Source organism: Rhagoletis zephyria, unplaced genomic scaffold, assembly GCF_001687245.7.
Source record: "Rhagoletis zephyria isolate East Lansing unplaced genomic scaffold, Rhagoletis_zephyria_1.1 Rzeph_scaffold_05470, whole genome shotgun sequence".
Classification (NCBI taxonomy): Eukaryota; Metazoa; Arthropoda; class Insecta; order Diptera; family Tephritidae; genus Rhagoletis; species Rhagoletis zephyria.
The window spans coordinates 28937-42337 of record NW_016162553.1 but is presented as its reverse complement, the minus strand read 5'-3'; the positions used below and the strand labels follow the sequence as shown (position 1 = coordinate 42337).

The 13401-nt window shown below is 34.7% G+C and overlaps 1 protein-coding gene across 1 annotated transcript; it reads right to left on the bottom strand.

Moving 5' to 3' along the window:
• Window positions 1-11045: 11045 nt before the first annotated feature.
• Or24a (Odorant receptor 24a) lies at window positions 11046-12555 on the bottom strand. The gene is made up of 5 exons (XM_017627779.1): window positions 12035-12555; window positions 11596-11968; window positions 11402-11500; window positions 11185-11337; window positions 11046-11096 (listed from the first exon to the last, which is right to left on the bottom strand). The coding sequence occupies exons 1-5, from the start codon at window positions 12553-12555 to the stop codon at window positions 11046-11048; spliced, it is 1197 nt and encodes a 398-aa protein (XP_017483268.1).
• Window positions 12556-13401: the final 846 nt, after the last annotated feature.

Here is a 13401-nt window from a genome sequence, read left to right as displayed (position 1 = left end):
GTGCGCCAGTTGCGATGGCTGCAACAATAGACCAGCCATACGTACATATATATGTTTGTACACACACACACACTTACAAATAAATCATGGAAAGTGTTTTGATTTAAAATGTTTTGCGCCTAAAAGCACACTACAATTGTCAATGCACTCATTCATTCGTTCGCGTTCACTCACTGCGTCAGCAGACAAGGTCTACGAAGTTGAGTTCAAAGCCCTGTGAGAAGCCCAACAAAGATGCTAGAGGCGATGAATGAATTGGTCATTAGAAGAGAACGCTATGAAAAAGTAACACGATTTCTTGGAAATCTGAATTTGTGTGTGTGTGTGTGTATGAATAGCTCGCCGTTGTTAGTAAAGGGTATATCAAAAACAAACTAATTTTAGTTATTTTTTAAACAAATGCCTCTTGGTGTTGATTGTGTCTTATGCAGGGCAAAAATATGACATATTTTGGAACGAAATTTCGTCATGACTTTCTAGAATTTGAGAAATAACTTTTGAGGAAACTTTTTTTCTCAGGACCTAATTTGATCTGGGATGATGGATGAAAATGACGGAAATTCCATTTTTAAATATTTCATATTTTTTTCTTCAGAAATCTGTCAGTGAGTTACTAATCGTTGACTCACAATGTTGCTGGTATTTGCCTCACCCTGTTTATGCATATGAACTTCAACGAATTGCAATGACCGTTTGTGACTGCACACGAATTGTGAAATAAAGGCAAAAGTACTACCATAAAATAAACAAAAAAAAAGTGGAATAAAATAATTCACAGAACTCAAAAAATACGTAAACCAATTTGTTGTTTTGATTTTTCCGCTTAAATGATTTTTATCAAATAAATACTTTTCAAGCTGACTTAAATTTTTTCCTCTATCTCATAATAACTAGTATGTGCCGTGCAATACGTGAACACCTACTTACACACATATGAGAGGGGTTTACATGTAACATATTTGCAGGTAGATACATTCATATGTATCATACCTATCCATAAATTGAATTCAACAGTTTTTGTTATTTTTTCTCAAGCGGAATAATTCAGCGTTGCTGTGTTTTAAAAAAATTAAGCCGCTTTGGTTATATATTAAACCTCAGTAGAAATCGAATTGAAAAGTTGTTTTTCGCTAAAAATGTTTTATAATTTATTTAAATGCTGCAACATAAGTGTTTTCTAACGAATTTATTTAGCTATTCTGTTGGTTTGTTAACTATTATCAATTAAGAATAAATATTTTTATGTGCGTATGTATTTGTATATTTAAAAAATAGCTTTTTATTGTTTTTAAATGTTGTCTTATGAAATATGCTTCCTGCATAAAGCAAAGGAAATTACTAGGGCAGAAAATAATTAGCTTTTCCTTAAAAACTAGCAGTAAAAAACGACAATTTAAATATTATTTTTTTCGAATCAAAAATAATTAAATGTAGCTGGTCAAATGAAATAAGTATATACGTCGACTTTCGTAGCTATTTACATGCAAAAACTTTTCGTAAAGCAAAAAGGCATTAAAGTTTTGAGATTGAAAAAAGTAATATGTTTTTGGTGATACGTATATACAGTCAGCGTCAAAAATATGAATACCCTTTCATTTTGACGATTTTATTTAATTTTGTTTTCCATACACAATTTTTCTTATTTTTCTAGAAAAATTTAGTTTATAACGCATGAAAAAATCTATTTTTATATGGGAGAAAATGCGCAACACTCGACAAGAAAAAAATCCCCAAAAATCTACGGTAATTTTTAGCGACTTAAAACTTGCACCTTGTTATACTATAATTTAATGGGCTACAAAAGCGCATAAATAATCAAAATTATTCTAATGCCGAATTTCCACTAGGCATTGAAATGACAAAAAATTTATGCCATTAAAAAAAAAATGCCAAGTGGAAATGAACTTAATGACTATTTTTTTAACGTAACGTAATGGAAATTGTAGAAAAGTTAACACTACAGATTTATAGCCCAATTCTGTATCGGTGACAAAATTTTTACAACTGACAAATTTTAAATTTTTCATAAATTTTTCCGTAAAAAAAACTGTGACAAAAATTTGTCACTAATACAGAATTAAGCCATTAATCAGCAATTCTCCGTTCATTGCTTAAAAATTTGTGCTTCTAAATTTCTTTATTTTTTCCTAATTATTTTCACTCTTAATGAACTTTATTACAAACAAATTCATTACCAAAGCAATAAAATTTTCATGCAAACCTCTAAAGTAATCAAAGTAATATGAAACTGGACTTAAAATTTGTGCATTGAATAAAAAAATATTTTATTTTTTTTGCCAAAAAATTGTCCATTAAATGATATGTAGTTGTAATCAATATCCTTTTTCAGGTTGCGCACAAATAAATACTTATAGATGTTTGTGCAACAATATTTTGGTTAAAGCATTTTTTCTTTTTGTCATCTACGTGGCAGTTTTTTAAATAATTGGAATTCCATTGTGCACCACATGAAATTCCAATTTCGCCAAATTATTGCATCAAATTGCGCCAAACACAGTAGCCAAAAAAAAAAGAACCCAGAAATTTGATACTAAAATTCAATAAAACTGTCTGTCAGCATGGCGGTTGAAGCGCATGGATAATACTGAAATAATAAATATGAAAAATTCGCAAGCATGCAAGAGCAAAAGTTTGAATACCATTCGCATAACGAAATCTCCCAAAATTTTTTTTAGAAAAATTACAAATAAATATAAATTGAATGCGATTAATTGGAAGTGAAAAAGAGAATTAGAATTTAATGGCAATTTCTGCAATCAAGTTGACTGTTTTTGAAACGGGATTTAGATTTGATTTATTATGTGGCGGCAGGTTCAATAAATCTTATATATAAATAGGCAATCATGTTTTCTATGCACCCCTTTTACAGGTAAACTATAATTTTCTATATCATTAGAACGGTATTTTGATGCTGATATGCAGACAATTTTTTCATTTTCAAATTAGTTTAATATGAAGCGAAAAAATCAATTAAAAATTGACACCAATACCAATGTTATTATGCTATGTTATGTTATGTTTTGTTGTGTTCCGTTTTGTTGTCCAACGCAATTCACCTCAACTCACCACAGCTCATTTCAAATCACCTCTTATCAACTGGTCTCAGTTCACCTTAACTCATCTCATCCCAACTGACTTCGTTTGAACTCAGCTCACCTTAACTAATGCAATTTCACCTCAACTACCCTTATCTCACCTCAACTACTCTTACCTCACCTCAACTGATGCCAACTCACGTTAACCTACATATCTAATCTCACCTTATATGAACTCACTTCACTTCAATTCACTTGACCTTAACTTAACTCAACTCAGCTCAGCCCAGTTCATCTTAACTCACCTCAACTCTCCTTTATTTGAGTGGTTGGATTTCAACCGCTGGGCGAACACTAGTTGAAATAAGACAACTAAGCGAAAAAAATTAAGAAAGGTGTGAAAATCTGATGGGTAAATTTCACATGCAGTTTGAGGCATAACAAAGATTCCGTTTAGGAAGATATCTTGTTAGAAAGAAATTAGCTGCATAAAGAGCGCCAGACATTTACCTGTCTTCCACTACATTCCTCAAGCTCAAGGGAGTGAGGCTGGGTTTGGATTACCACTATATTAGTTTAAAAGCATACATAGTAGCCGAGTGATATGAGGAGCGTACTACCAAGCGGTAGGACCCGTGGTCGATATCGGTCCGAGCAACATTGAACATACCATATCGTCGTTTAAAGTACAAAATCGCGTATCGTCATTCTGAAAATCCGCGTAACTGAATTTTTTGCCAAAAATTGGATTTGCTCACACAGGCTCGTGGCTCAATCCTTAACCATTCGTCCTGAAATATACTAGCCAGAAATGCAATTGCTTTATAAAAAAGAGAACCATTTTGAAATATGAGCGTTTTGACTTTCTAGAAAATAAATTATGCAACCTCGCATACGCGGTTTCGTACTTTAAACGACGATATGTATGTATGTATGTATGTACTTATGAATTTATAATTGTGCTTTATGCATGGCGCTCCCTTTCTGAACCTCTACCCTCAGATTTGATCGAATTTATTGAACTCCCTGTAAAGTAATTTCTCATTTAAGTGGTTTGGCGGAATGTTGCTGACACATGCTAAAAAAAAAAGCAAAAAATAAAATAAACAAAGCAAATATAATAAAATTTTCAGAGCGAGAAAAAACGCATAATAACATAATTCCCAAAACACATACGAAAACAAAATGAAAGTCAACATAAAGCCGCCCACACACGCGCATGCATTCATATCTGTGGAATTTTATTAAAACTACTTATATAGAGATAGGCTATTTGCTCTTTAAAACAATATTTCATTGCTTTTCCAAAGAATATTTAAACGACAAACTAGCCGCAGGTCTAGTTTGGGATTCTAGCTTCACAAATATAAAGCTTTTCTAGGGAAACTTATTTTTAACCAATTCGAATTCAAACTTTCTAAAGTCACTTAAGTTTTTTTAATAAAATGCCACAGATATATACGAAAGTAGCGCATTGTACGAGAGATAAAAAAACAACAATAAAACAACAGCAAAATGTTCAATATTATTATGCACACTTGAAATTTATGCGGTTAAATATTAACAAGTAACATGTTAAAGAGCAAAAATGCAACAAAAGCAACAACAAAAAAAAACAGATAAAGGCACTGCTGCTGGTGTAGCTATATTTGCTATTGTCACTATACTGGACACAAAACGCAGCCGCTATGCGATTTATTGATACTTCAGCCAAGCTGCTCACTGCCTACTCTTGAAATGCTTTTACATCCTGCAAAGGCACACACACACACACACACACAAGTGTGCTCTCCGAATCATGCACTCGAGCTACTTACATATAGTATATTGTAAATCTAATTTTTATACCCGAGCGCACTTGGGCACAAAGGTATTATAACTTTGTTCGCAAAACGATTGTTTGTGACAGCCTAAATGAATCGCGATAGATATATACATAGGTATAACAAAATTATCAAAATTAAAATATAAATTAATTAAGCAGCGACTGTCTGTCCTTTTGTCAGTGCACATGATAACTCGAGGAGTTAAAGTTGAGATATCTTAACGAGACTTGAATTTCTTTTGAGCTAAGAGCGGATAGTAGAAAATGTTCAATATCGGACAATAACCACGCCTACCTTCAATATAACTGTAGTTTGCAGAAATATGGAAACTGCGATTGTTTAGTACTACTAAAGCTAATTTTTTGAAAAAATTTTGAATAATTCTTTAGCAGAAAAGGGGATTATAATAATTTTCGCCACATACATACATATGTGTTTCTCGGTGCAATTATTTTGCTTGCTATACTAAAGCAAGACGTTGAAAATTTTCATAATTAGACTAAAATTAGGTGCCCTTTTCATATAACGGTACATTTTAGAAATGCAGAAACTTCAATATTTCGAAATTTCGAAAGGACGCTAATTTACTCAAAGTTGGTACTTGCAACAATCGCTTAAAAACAAGCAAGATTATAACTATATTTAATACGTGCGCCGGGTATATAATACTCGGCCTCGCCAGTACTGATACTTTTTTACTTCTTTAATTCGATGTTGTATTGCGGCACATAATTCCACATAAAAACGCACTTACAAATGTGCCATTAATGTAGTTATAACATATTGATCTTGTTATGTTGTGTGCTCAAAAACATGCAAGTAAGCGAACTGCTATGTATGTATGTATGTATGTATGCAAGTACACGCATATTTGCATATTACTGTATAAATATTTAATTTCACTTATTTTATTGTTGAGTGTTTTGTGGTCACATAAAGTTTATATATGCCAGAAGTATTTATAAATATTTTTGCATATGCATTAATGCATGTGTTTGTGTTAGTGACAAAAAAGCAGCAGCAGAAGCAGCAGAACATGTAATAGCTGAAACACAATACTGGCGAAAGGCAAACCTCGCCGAATTGCGCGATGCTATCGTTCACCGTTCGACCAGCTATTTCGCCTACTTAAACAGAATTAGAGTGGTAGCGAATATAGCTGATACTATTTCTTCGCATTTTTATTTGGGTCACCATATTTCAAAAAACCGAAACCATATTTAGAAATGAGGAAATGTAAATTAAATTTCATATGCTTGTGGGTGGTCTAATTTTGACAGCGCGGATTTTCTCTGTGATGAGTTCGCCGCTCGCTAGCATTTTGTTTCAGGTATCACCAGTCAGTTTTGTTGTGGTATAAAAAATAATTCGAACAGTAACATGATGGTATTTAAATATTTCCACAAAATTCATATCGCCAACTGTTAATTTTAGTTCCAAAAAAAGGAAGAATTTTAATATTTGTATCTTCACAATTCGTATCTGGCACAAATTTTATTAATGACATTGGTTTTATCTTTAAATCAGCTTGCATAAAGATTGATAATAAGAATGAGTTAGTAAGTTCCCTCATCCACATATCTACACATATATACGTGAAAGTAAAGCCCCTTTCCCTATCGTATGTCTGGTTAAATCCATAATTTTTTTTATTAATAATATTAATATTTAATGAAACATTGTGATATATATTTAAAGTAACTTATGAATTAATTTTAATACAACTTAAAAAAAAGTGGCAACCATTCTACAGGCACGGCACACGGTATTAGCATAGACAATTTTTTCAAAATATGAATTTGTATCCGCTAATTTTTTATAAAAATGTGGTTCAAACTACAAAAAAAAAATCAAACAAAAAAATTCAAATATAATTTCCAAACTTTGTGCAAAACTCAGGAGAATTCAATAAATTTTCATGCAAATATTCAACTTTCAGTTTTTTTTACCTTTGATTTAAGCAATTTTGTTTTGTAGAAGGTGTTTCGCATTTTTTCCATAAAAAGTATTTTCGAAAATTTTTCATCAAATCAATTTGTTACAAACTGCATACTCAAAAAATTTCAAAAATCTGATTAAAAAATTGAACATTTGCATGAAAGTTTATTGAAATTTCCTGAGTTTTGCACAAAATCTAGAAAATATATTTTCTTGTTTATTCATTGGAGTATGAACCATATTTTTATAAAATATTAACAGGGAAATATTAACTAAAAATTGTTGCATATATTGTGAAAAATTCTCGGTGCCAATACTGTTTGCTGTGAGTGTGTACAACAAGTAGAAATTAAGCCTTTTCAAACCCTTTTCGATTGGTGCCCATCTTTTGATAACTAAGTCAAGTTACTAAATGATTTGAATTTAACTTGTTTAACCAGGCGAAAACTCTCTTCAAACAATATGCAAATATTCCAAATGTTTAAACTAAACATTTTCGTTTGACACCCTTATTTTGATATTTCATATAACTTGTGTAAAATATTATTAAATCCGACTCTCTAAGCAGGTGGCAACCCAAACTAAAATTGCCAACATTTTTAAATTACCTAAGTCCGTTAATTCAAGTTGAATCTGGCTTTTTAAATAGGTGGCAACCCTACTACATGAGAATGAGGAATAAAGCCTTTTCAAAGCCATTTCGATTTATAACTATATCGTAATGATTCATTTAACATAATGAATAATTTGAATTTAATTTTTTAAAATGGGGATCTCTATCAAAAAAAAAAAAAATAAAACTTTACATATAGCTGCAGTCCAAATCCTTTTATTTTACACCACCTTTTTGAAAATCGGAAGAATGATGCTGATCAAATGACATTGACTAATGGCACCTTCGCGTATTATATTAATGGATGTACATACGTGTGTATGTGTATATATTGTGTATGTATACAACGTGTCTTTGACCACCCGTTCACCACTTCTAAAATGGAGGAAAATGTTTTTATTTAATCATGAACTACCAAGTCGGGGATGCTATATCTGATGGTCGCATTGTTGACTTCCGGTTTCGACCGGTGTACTATTCGCGTGTTTGATGACCTTTTTCCACCTTTCGTTGAGCTTCTTAGTTCCACTTTCGTAGAAAACCTGACTTTATTGTCGAAAAACCCAACAATAAAATAATAATAAATTGCCTCAAAAGAATGAAATATCAGGGTGTTGTGAAAAGAGAGAACCAAGTATACATATGTAAGTCTAACTGCGCATGGTGAGTTCAATATGCTGACACCTGCATTCTCAGCTCCAAACATTTGTGGCGTGCTGGAATATCGTTCCTTTATGAACGACAAGCTCCTGACGTTTCTGGATTCAAACTAACCAATTTCCAACAGTGCTGGTTCCAATTGATTGTTCAGTTTCTGGTTCTTCTTCTGTTTGATAGACGCTCTAACGGCTTAAGCGAAGTCAATAGTTCCGTATCAATTACAAACACCGATAGAAGCTACAGCCCTACCCACCTGATCTGTTCGGTGCAGAGGAAGCTTCCCTTCTTCTACCAACACCAATGGATTTGCGTCCATTAATTTCGAATTTCCTTGTTTTTCTGGACTCACAGTTTTTGGTACACAGGGGCGTATACGTATCCTGGATGCGACGAGATAATTGGTGGTGTTCTTAATTCAGAATGAGATCGAACAAGTTCGAAATCGTTTTCGAGTCGTTTTCATTTCGATTCGGCAATAAGTTGCAACAGCTATTGTCAGTTATTTTCCTGACGGAAACAAGTGATTTTTTTTTTAAATCAACTAATTGAAAGACTACTTTAAAACAAATGCAATGAGTATATGTTTCGAATCTTATACTCTTTTTGCTTAAAAAAAGAACCAATTTGTGTCTTGCAAGTATGGAAAAGCATCTGTGAAGTGCAGAACGAAAGCGTATTCAAACGAAACATACTGACTTTGAAGTTGGATAAGCCAACTTCATTTTAAAGTAGTTGAAAATACATGCAGGAAGAGGCAATTGACTGCTTCCTAGGATATCGCCATGTTAAATAAATGAGTTCGTTGCAGATAAAATACTGAGAATTTCAATTAGTTATCATTGAAAATAAAGTATGTAGTTTATAAATTACTTTCAAACCAACTCAATTTCCTGCAGGGTATGTACATACGTATTTAATGAAATCATTTTACACCACAACCAAATTTGGAGCAAATTGACAGACGAACCAAATTCAATTGCACTGCCGTCATAGTGCTGAGCGCAATGCCTTTCCAAATGCCGGTTGAGTGTAGCGTTCGTTCGACTAACGAATTGCCAAAGTGCTGAGCACAATTCAATTTAATGCGCTGACCTTTCTAAAAACGAGGATGCCGCCTTACTACGAGAAAAAAAAGCAACAACATGCAGGAAGGTGCGGTGCGAAAACCTCAACAGATAGGCGGCAGCCCGTTGCACACCTGCGTACTAGTGGAGATATAGGCATACAAAAACATATATTCAAATACATAACTATGCTGTCATGTTGGACGAATACAAAAAAAAAAACAAATGACGAATACTTCCTTGCCTTCTAGCTATCCTACTTGTCTTTTACAAACAAGTCACATACATGCAGTCTCCGCCAAAATTCTGGCATCCAGCCTTACTACAAACCCTTAACAACAGTCAATGTCAGAGATCGATAGCACCTACATACCAATATATACATATGTACATCGTGGAAACGACGGATGTTATGCGACAACGGCAATCGTTCTTCGCATTTGAGTGACTTTTAGCGTTGTTGGTGGCATTGATTGAAATTCGATATTGCGAAGGCGTGTGCTTATGTCGGCATAAATTTGTATGCGTTCATGTTTTTGTGTTTGTGTGAGAGTGAAGCTGATACTTAGATAGTACGAGTAAGTTTGTTATGCCCAAAGCAAATTACCACTGAGTACTTACAAAGTGTGTTAGCGCCGTTTGTGCCGGATAAATGTGCGCCCGCTTGGGAGGGATGGCTATGTGTTTGGTTGCTTATGGCTTGGGCAGCCATAAAAAGTAGGCGGATGAAAATCAATGTGCTATTTCATAAATTGTTATATCGCATAAAAAGACGATGACGAGACACGTAATTTCCTAGGAGCAGCACATTTGATGGCATTTTTTTTTGCTGATGCCTATGTCTGCGAAAGAGCGGAAGTGAAGGATTCCTAAAAACTTGCTAGGATATTCAACAAATGGTTTAATCATTTGTCGTTTTTGCTACTTCAGAGAACTTCCGCTTCACATTTTCCGTAAAAAGCTCTGTGGTGTGTGTGTGGTGTGTGGTATCGGAAAGATTTTCTATTACTCCCAGATCCAACCAGTGGTGGTGTGTAGCCTAAAAAGTCGCGAGTGGCACAATGTGTCGCAAAATTTCGACAAGTTCAACGCTGATAGGTGGTTTTTCTCTCTGTAAATGTCTGGGCTGGGCTCAAGGGATACGTACATAAGGAGTCGCAAGCAAGATTATTGCTATCAGGTGGTGCGGCACTCCTTGTTGGCTGGTTTCCCCGTCTTAAGTAGTGGGACCCTTCTCCCTTATTTTCGCATATCTGAAATAACGAGTATAGTAATGGACAGGTTGGGGGTATTGATGAGATAATCTACTCTCGTAGAACCCCTTTTTTTTTGGGAACATGTTTGACCAAGGTAGGCGAAAGAACTGCTTAGAAGTTACAACTTCAAAAGATCTAGGAAACTAAATAATCCACTTAGGTTTATAGCAGGACTACTAACGGTTCACCGCAGGCTGCGGTGGTCCGCCATATAAATACCCTGGGGATCAGTGCAGACGGTTCATGTCGTTATTGCGACCTGCCAGCTGGAACCCTCTGCAAATTCTTTTCGACTGCGATGCGGTTGCGAGAAGAAGGCGGACACACCTGGGAAGGTTGTGGCTAGAGATCCGTTGGTATAGGACCTGTTTTGTCGAAGTTAATGTACAAGATGGAATGAATATAAATTTTTCATCAGATAATGTCAATTATTTATTTATAAGCCCAAGTTTTTCAGCCAAACGTGCAGAAGAACAAGATCCCAGCGGCAAATTCCTCCTTTTCTTTCATTACAGAAATTCAAAAAAATTGTTGTTGCTTTTCCACAATAGTTTTTCATTCAAAACAGATTCAAGCTCGATAAAAATTGTTGAACATGGCTTAGAGAATTTTATATTTTATATATAGGCAATTTAAATCATCGACTTCACTAAGGCGATCAAAGAGCCTGTAAAACGTAGAATCTGTATAATCAGAAAGAAAAAAGTCAATTATCCATAGCATAGATAAGAAATGAAGTGGATATTCTTAATTTTAAAGCACGTAACTTACCGAAGTCAGTGTGGGTAAGGATGGCGCAAAAAACGGGACTTTCACCACCAAGCTACGTTGAGCGCGTATAATAATGAGGAGTACCATTCTCTGAACTCGTACGCTATGCGTGTACCATTTACTGCTATAGACCGTGGTGGCCAGTTCAGAACTCTAAATGAAAGCCAGAAAAGAGGCATTATAAAAAGAATTAATAATTTTATTCCATCTCACTCACAAACTCAATGATCACAGTGCCGCCTATGCAATAAAGAAAGAGTTCGGTAGAAACGGCCATAGTATGGGTGACGTAGACGAAAACTCCATAATCAGAGAACTGTCAATTAAAAAGGAAAATATTACAAGAAAGATATTAAAACTCGATTCCTTAATTTAAAAATTATTCCATTTTGAGTGAGACAATAATCATACCAACAACAAATCCACTACGCAAGTTCCAATAATGAGGCTCGAAGACACAAATTGTCCCAAGGTCATAAGCGCCATGACCGCCGAGAATCGGTTAATTAAATCGACAATTTCATTGTGACGCGCAATGAGCTTTTTCAAACCCTCCTCAATATCTCGCTCTGCATAGCGGTTACTCCCCTGCTCACTGTCAATGTCAGCCAGCAAATCGCTGAGATCATACTGGAGCGCCTTTAAAAGTGTACCGAAATACATGCAGAAGCAGAGAAATAAACCATCAGCGCCAGCAAAACCTGCAACCGTTATGTAGCCATGCCAATGCGACAGCGTGAAAGTTAACGGAAAAATTGGCATCGAAACGAGGGGTTGTGGAAAACTGAAAAAGAAAAAAATAATATAAATCAATTCTACTTTGTACCACCAGCGGAACTCCTACACTCACATCATTTTGAAAGGCGTCTCAAATGGTATTTCATCTCCACGCACGTAGGCCGAGTAATTCACAATGCCAGCGCGTATGGTGTACAAGGTGCTCGTAAGGAAACCGAAAAGTAACACCGACGAAGAGAGTCGCGTTCCATTCGCAAAGTACTTGCGTTTACAATCCAATTTCCGTGGACTATTTTGCTCGGCAGTCAACTCCGCTACACGATGGACAAGGCGTTCGATCTCTGCACGATGCCACCAGATGAAACAAACTTTGAAGACGGACATGATACTCGAAGCGACTGGACAGAGTGCATCCAAGGCGCGCATTGCATCGGTGGAGAGAAAGCTTAAGCCAAAGGCGAACTCAGCATAGGAGCCATAGACGAGTATGATCAAGTTGAATAAGGCCCAAGCGTTCATCAGTGTAGACTTGCCAAGCTGCGGATAGAAGCCAATGACGCCCAAAGCGAATTTGGGTACCAAAAATAAGTTCTTCTCCGTTGGATAGGATTGCAGCAAGAACTTTGGCAACATTTTTTATTTTTTATTTTCTTTCTTTTAACAGCTGCTACACTACGAATGTCAGCTATTGGGGCTTGACTGAAGTACTTATAGGCCGATTAGGCATTAATTTGGAAACTAGTGAATAGTTACTAGTGGGTGAGCGGGAAATGGTGAAGCGTCACAAATTACAATAATAACAGTGTGGCTTACTCAAGCACTTAATGCACCAGATAATATTACTACGAGTATAGTTATTAAATCAATTTGTGTTAACGCACGAAAGCTTTGCACTCAAGTGCTACATACACTAACAAAAAAATATGAAAATTCCATAAAAAAAGCTACTTAATCGAAATAAAAATTTTTTAAATTAGATAATGGGATTCCGAGTCCTTTAGCTCTTTAACCAGACCTTATGCGGTAAAAATAATTTAAATCAGGATCTACGACACCCATATATTGACAAGTTTTGACTACCTATTTCAATATTATTTAATTTCAATTATTTTTCTATAAAATCTTAGTTCATTATTTAATAAAAACTGTATAAATCCAAGTTTCAAACTTTGTGCAATATTAAAAAAATCAATCAAGTTTCGGTAACATTTCGAGCGTTTAATAAGATTTATAAGGAAGATATGGAATATGCAGTTTGGTAGCGCATTCGATTTTGTTATGATTAAGAGCAACTTTGAGAAAGCAATGACTTGCTGTTAATTTTTTGAATTTTTATTTATGACAAACAATTATCGTATATTTTCAATGTTTTTGTAGTGCGAATAAAAAAAGCATTTCACTTCGAAAAGTTAGGGGTTTTGTGGTTTAATCAACGATTTTCTTAACTTTCTTCGCGTTTGGCCACTACGTTCTTCTACC

What these genes read in the sequence shown, in the direction of transcription:
- Or24a (XM_017627779.1), bottom strand. Translation starts at nt 12,555, where the DNA reads ATGTTGCCAAAGTTCTTGCTGCAATCCTATCCAACGGAGAAGAACTTA. An exon ending in GAGACGCCTTTCAAAATGAT is followed by an intron (nt 11,969 to 12,034) that starts GTGAGTGTAGGA and finishes TTTCTTTTTCAG; the next exon opens with TTTTCCACAACCCCTCGTTT. An exon ending in GCACTGTGATCATTGAGTTT is followed by an intron (nt 11,338 to 11,401) that starts GTGAGTGAGATG and finishes GCTTTCATTTAG; the next exon opens with AGTTCTGAACTGGCCACCAC.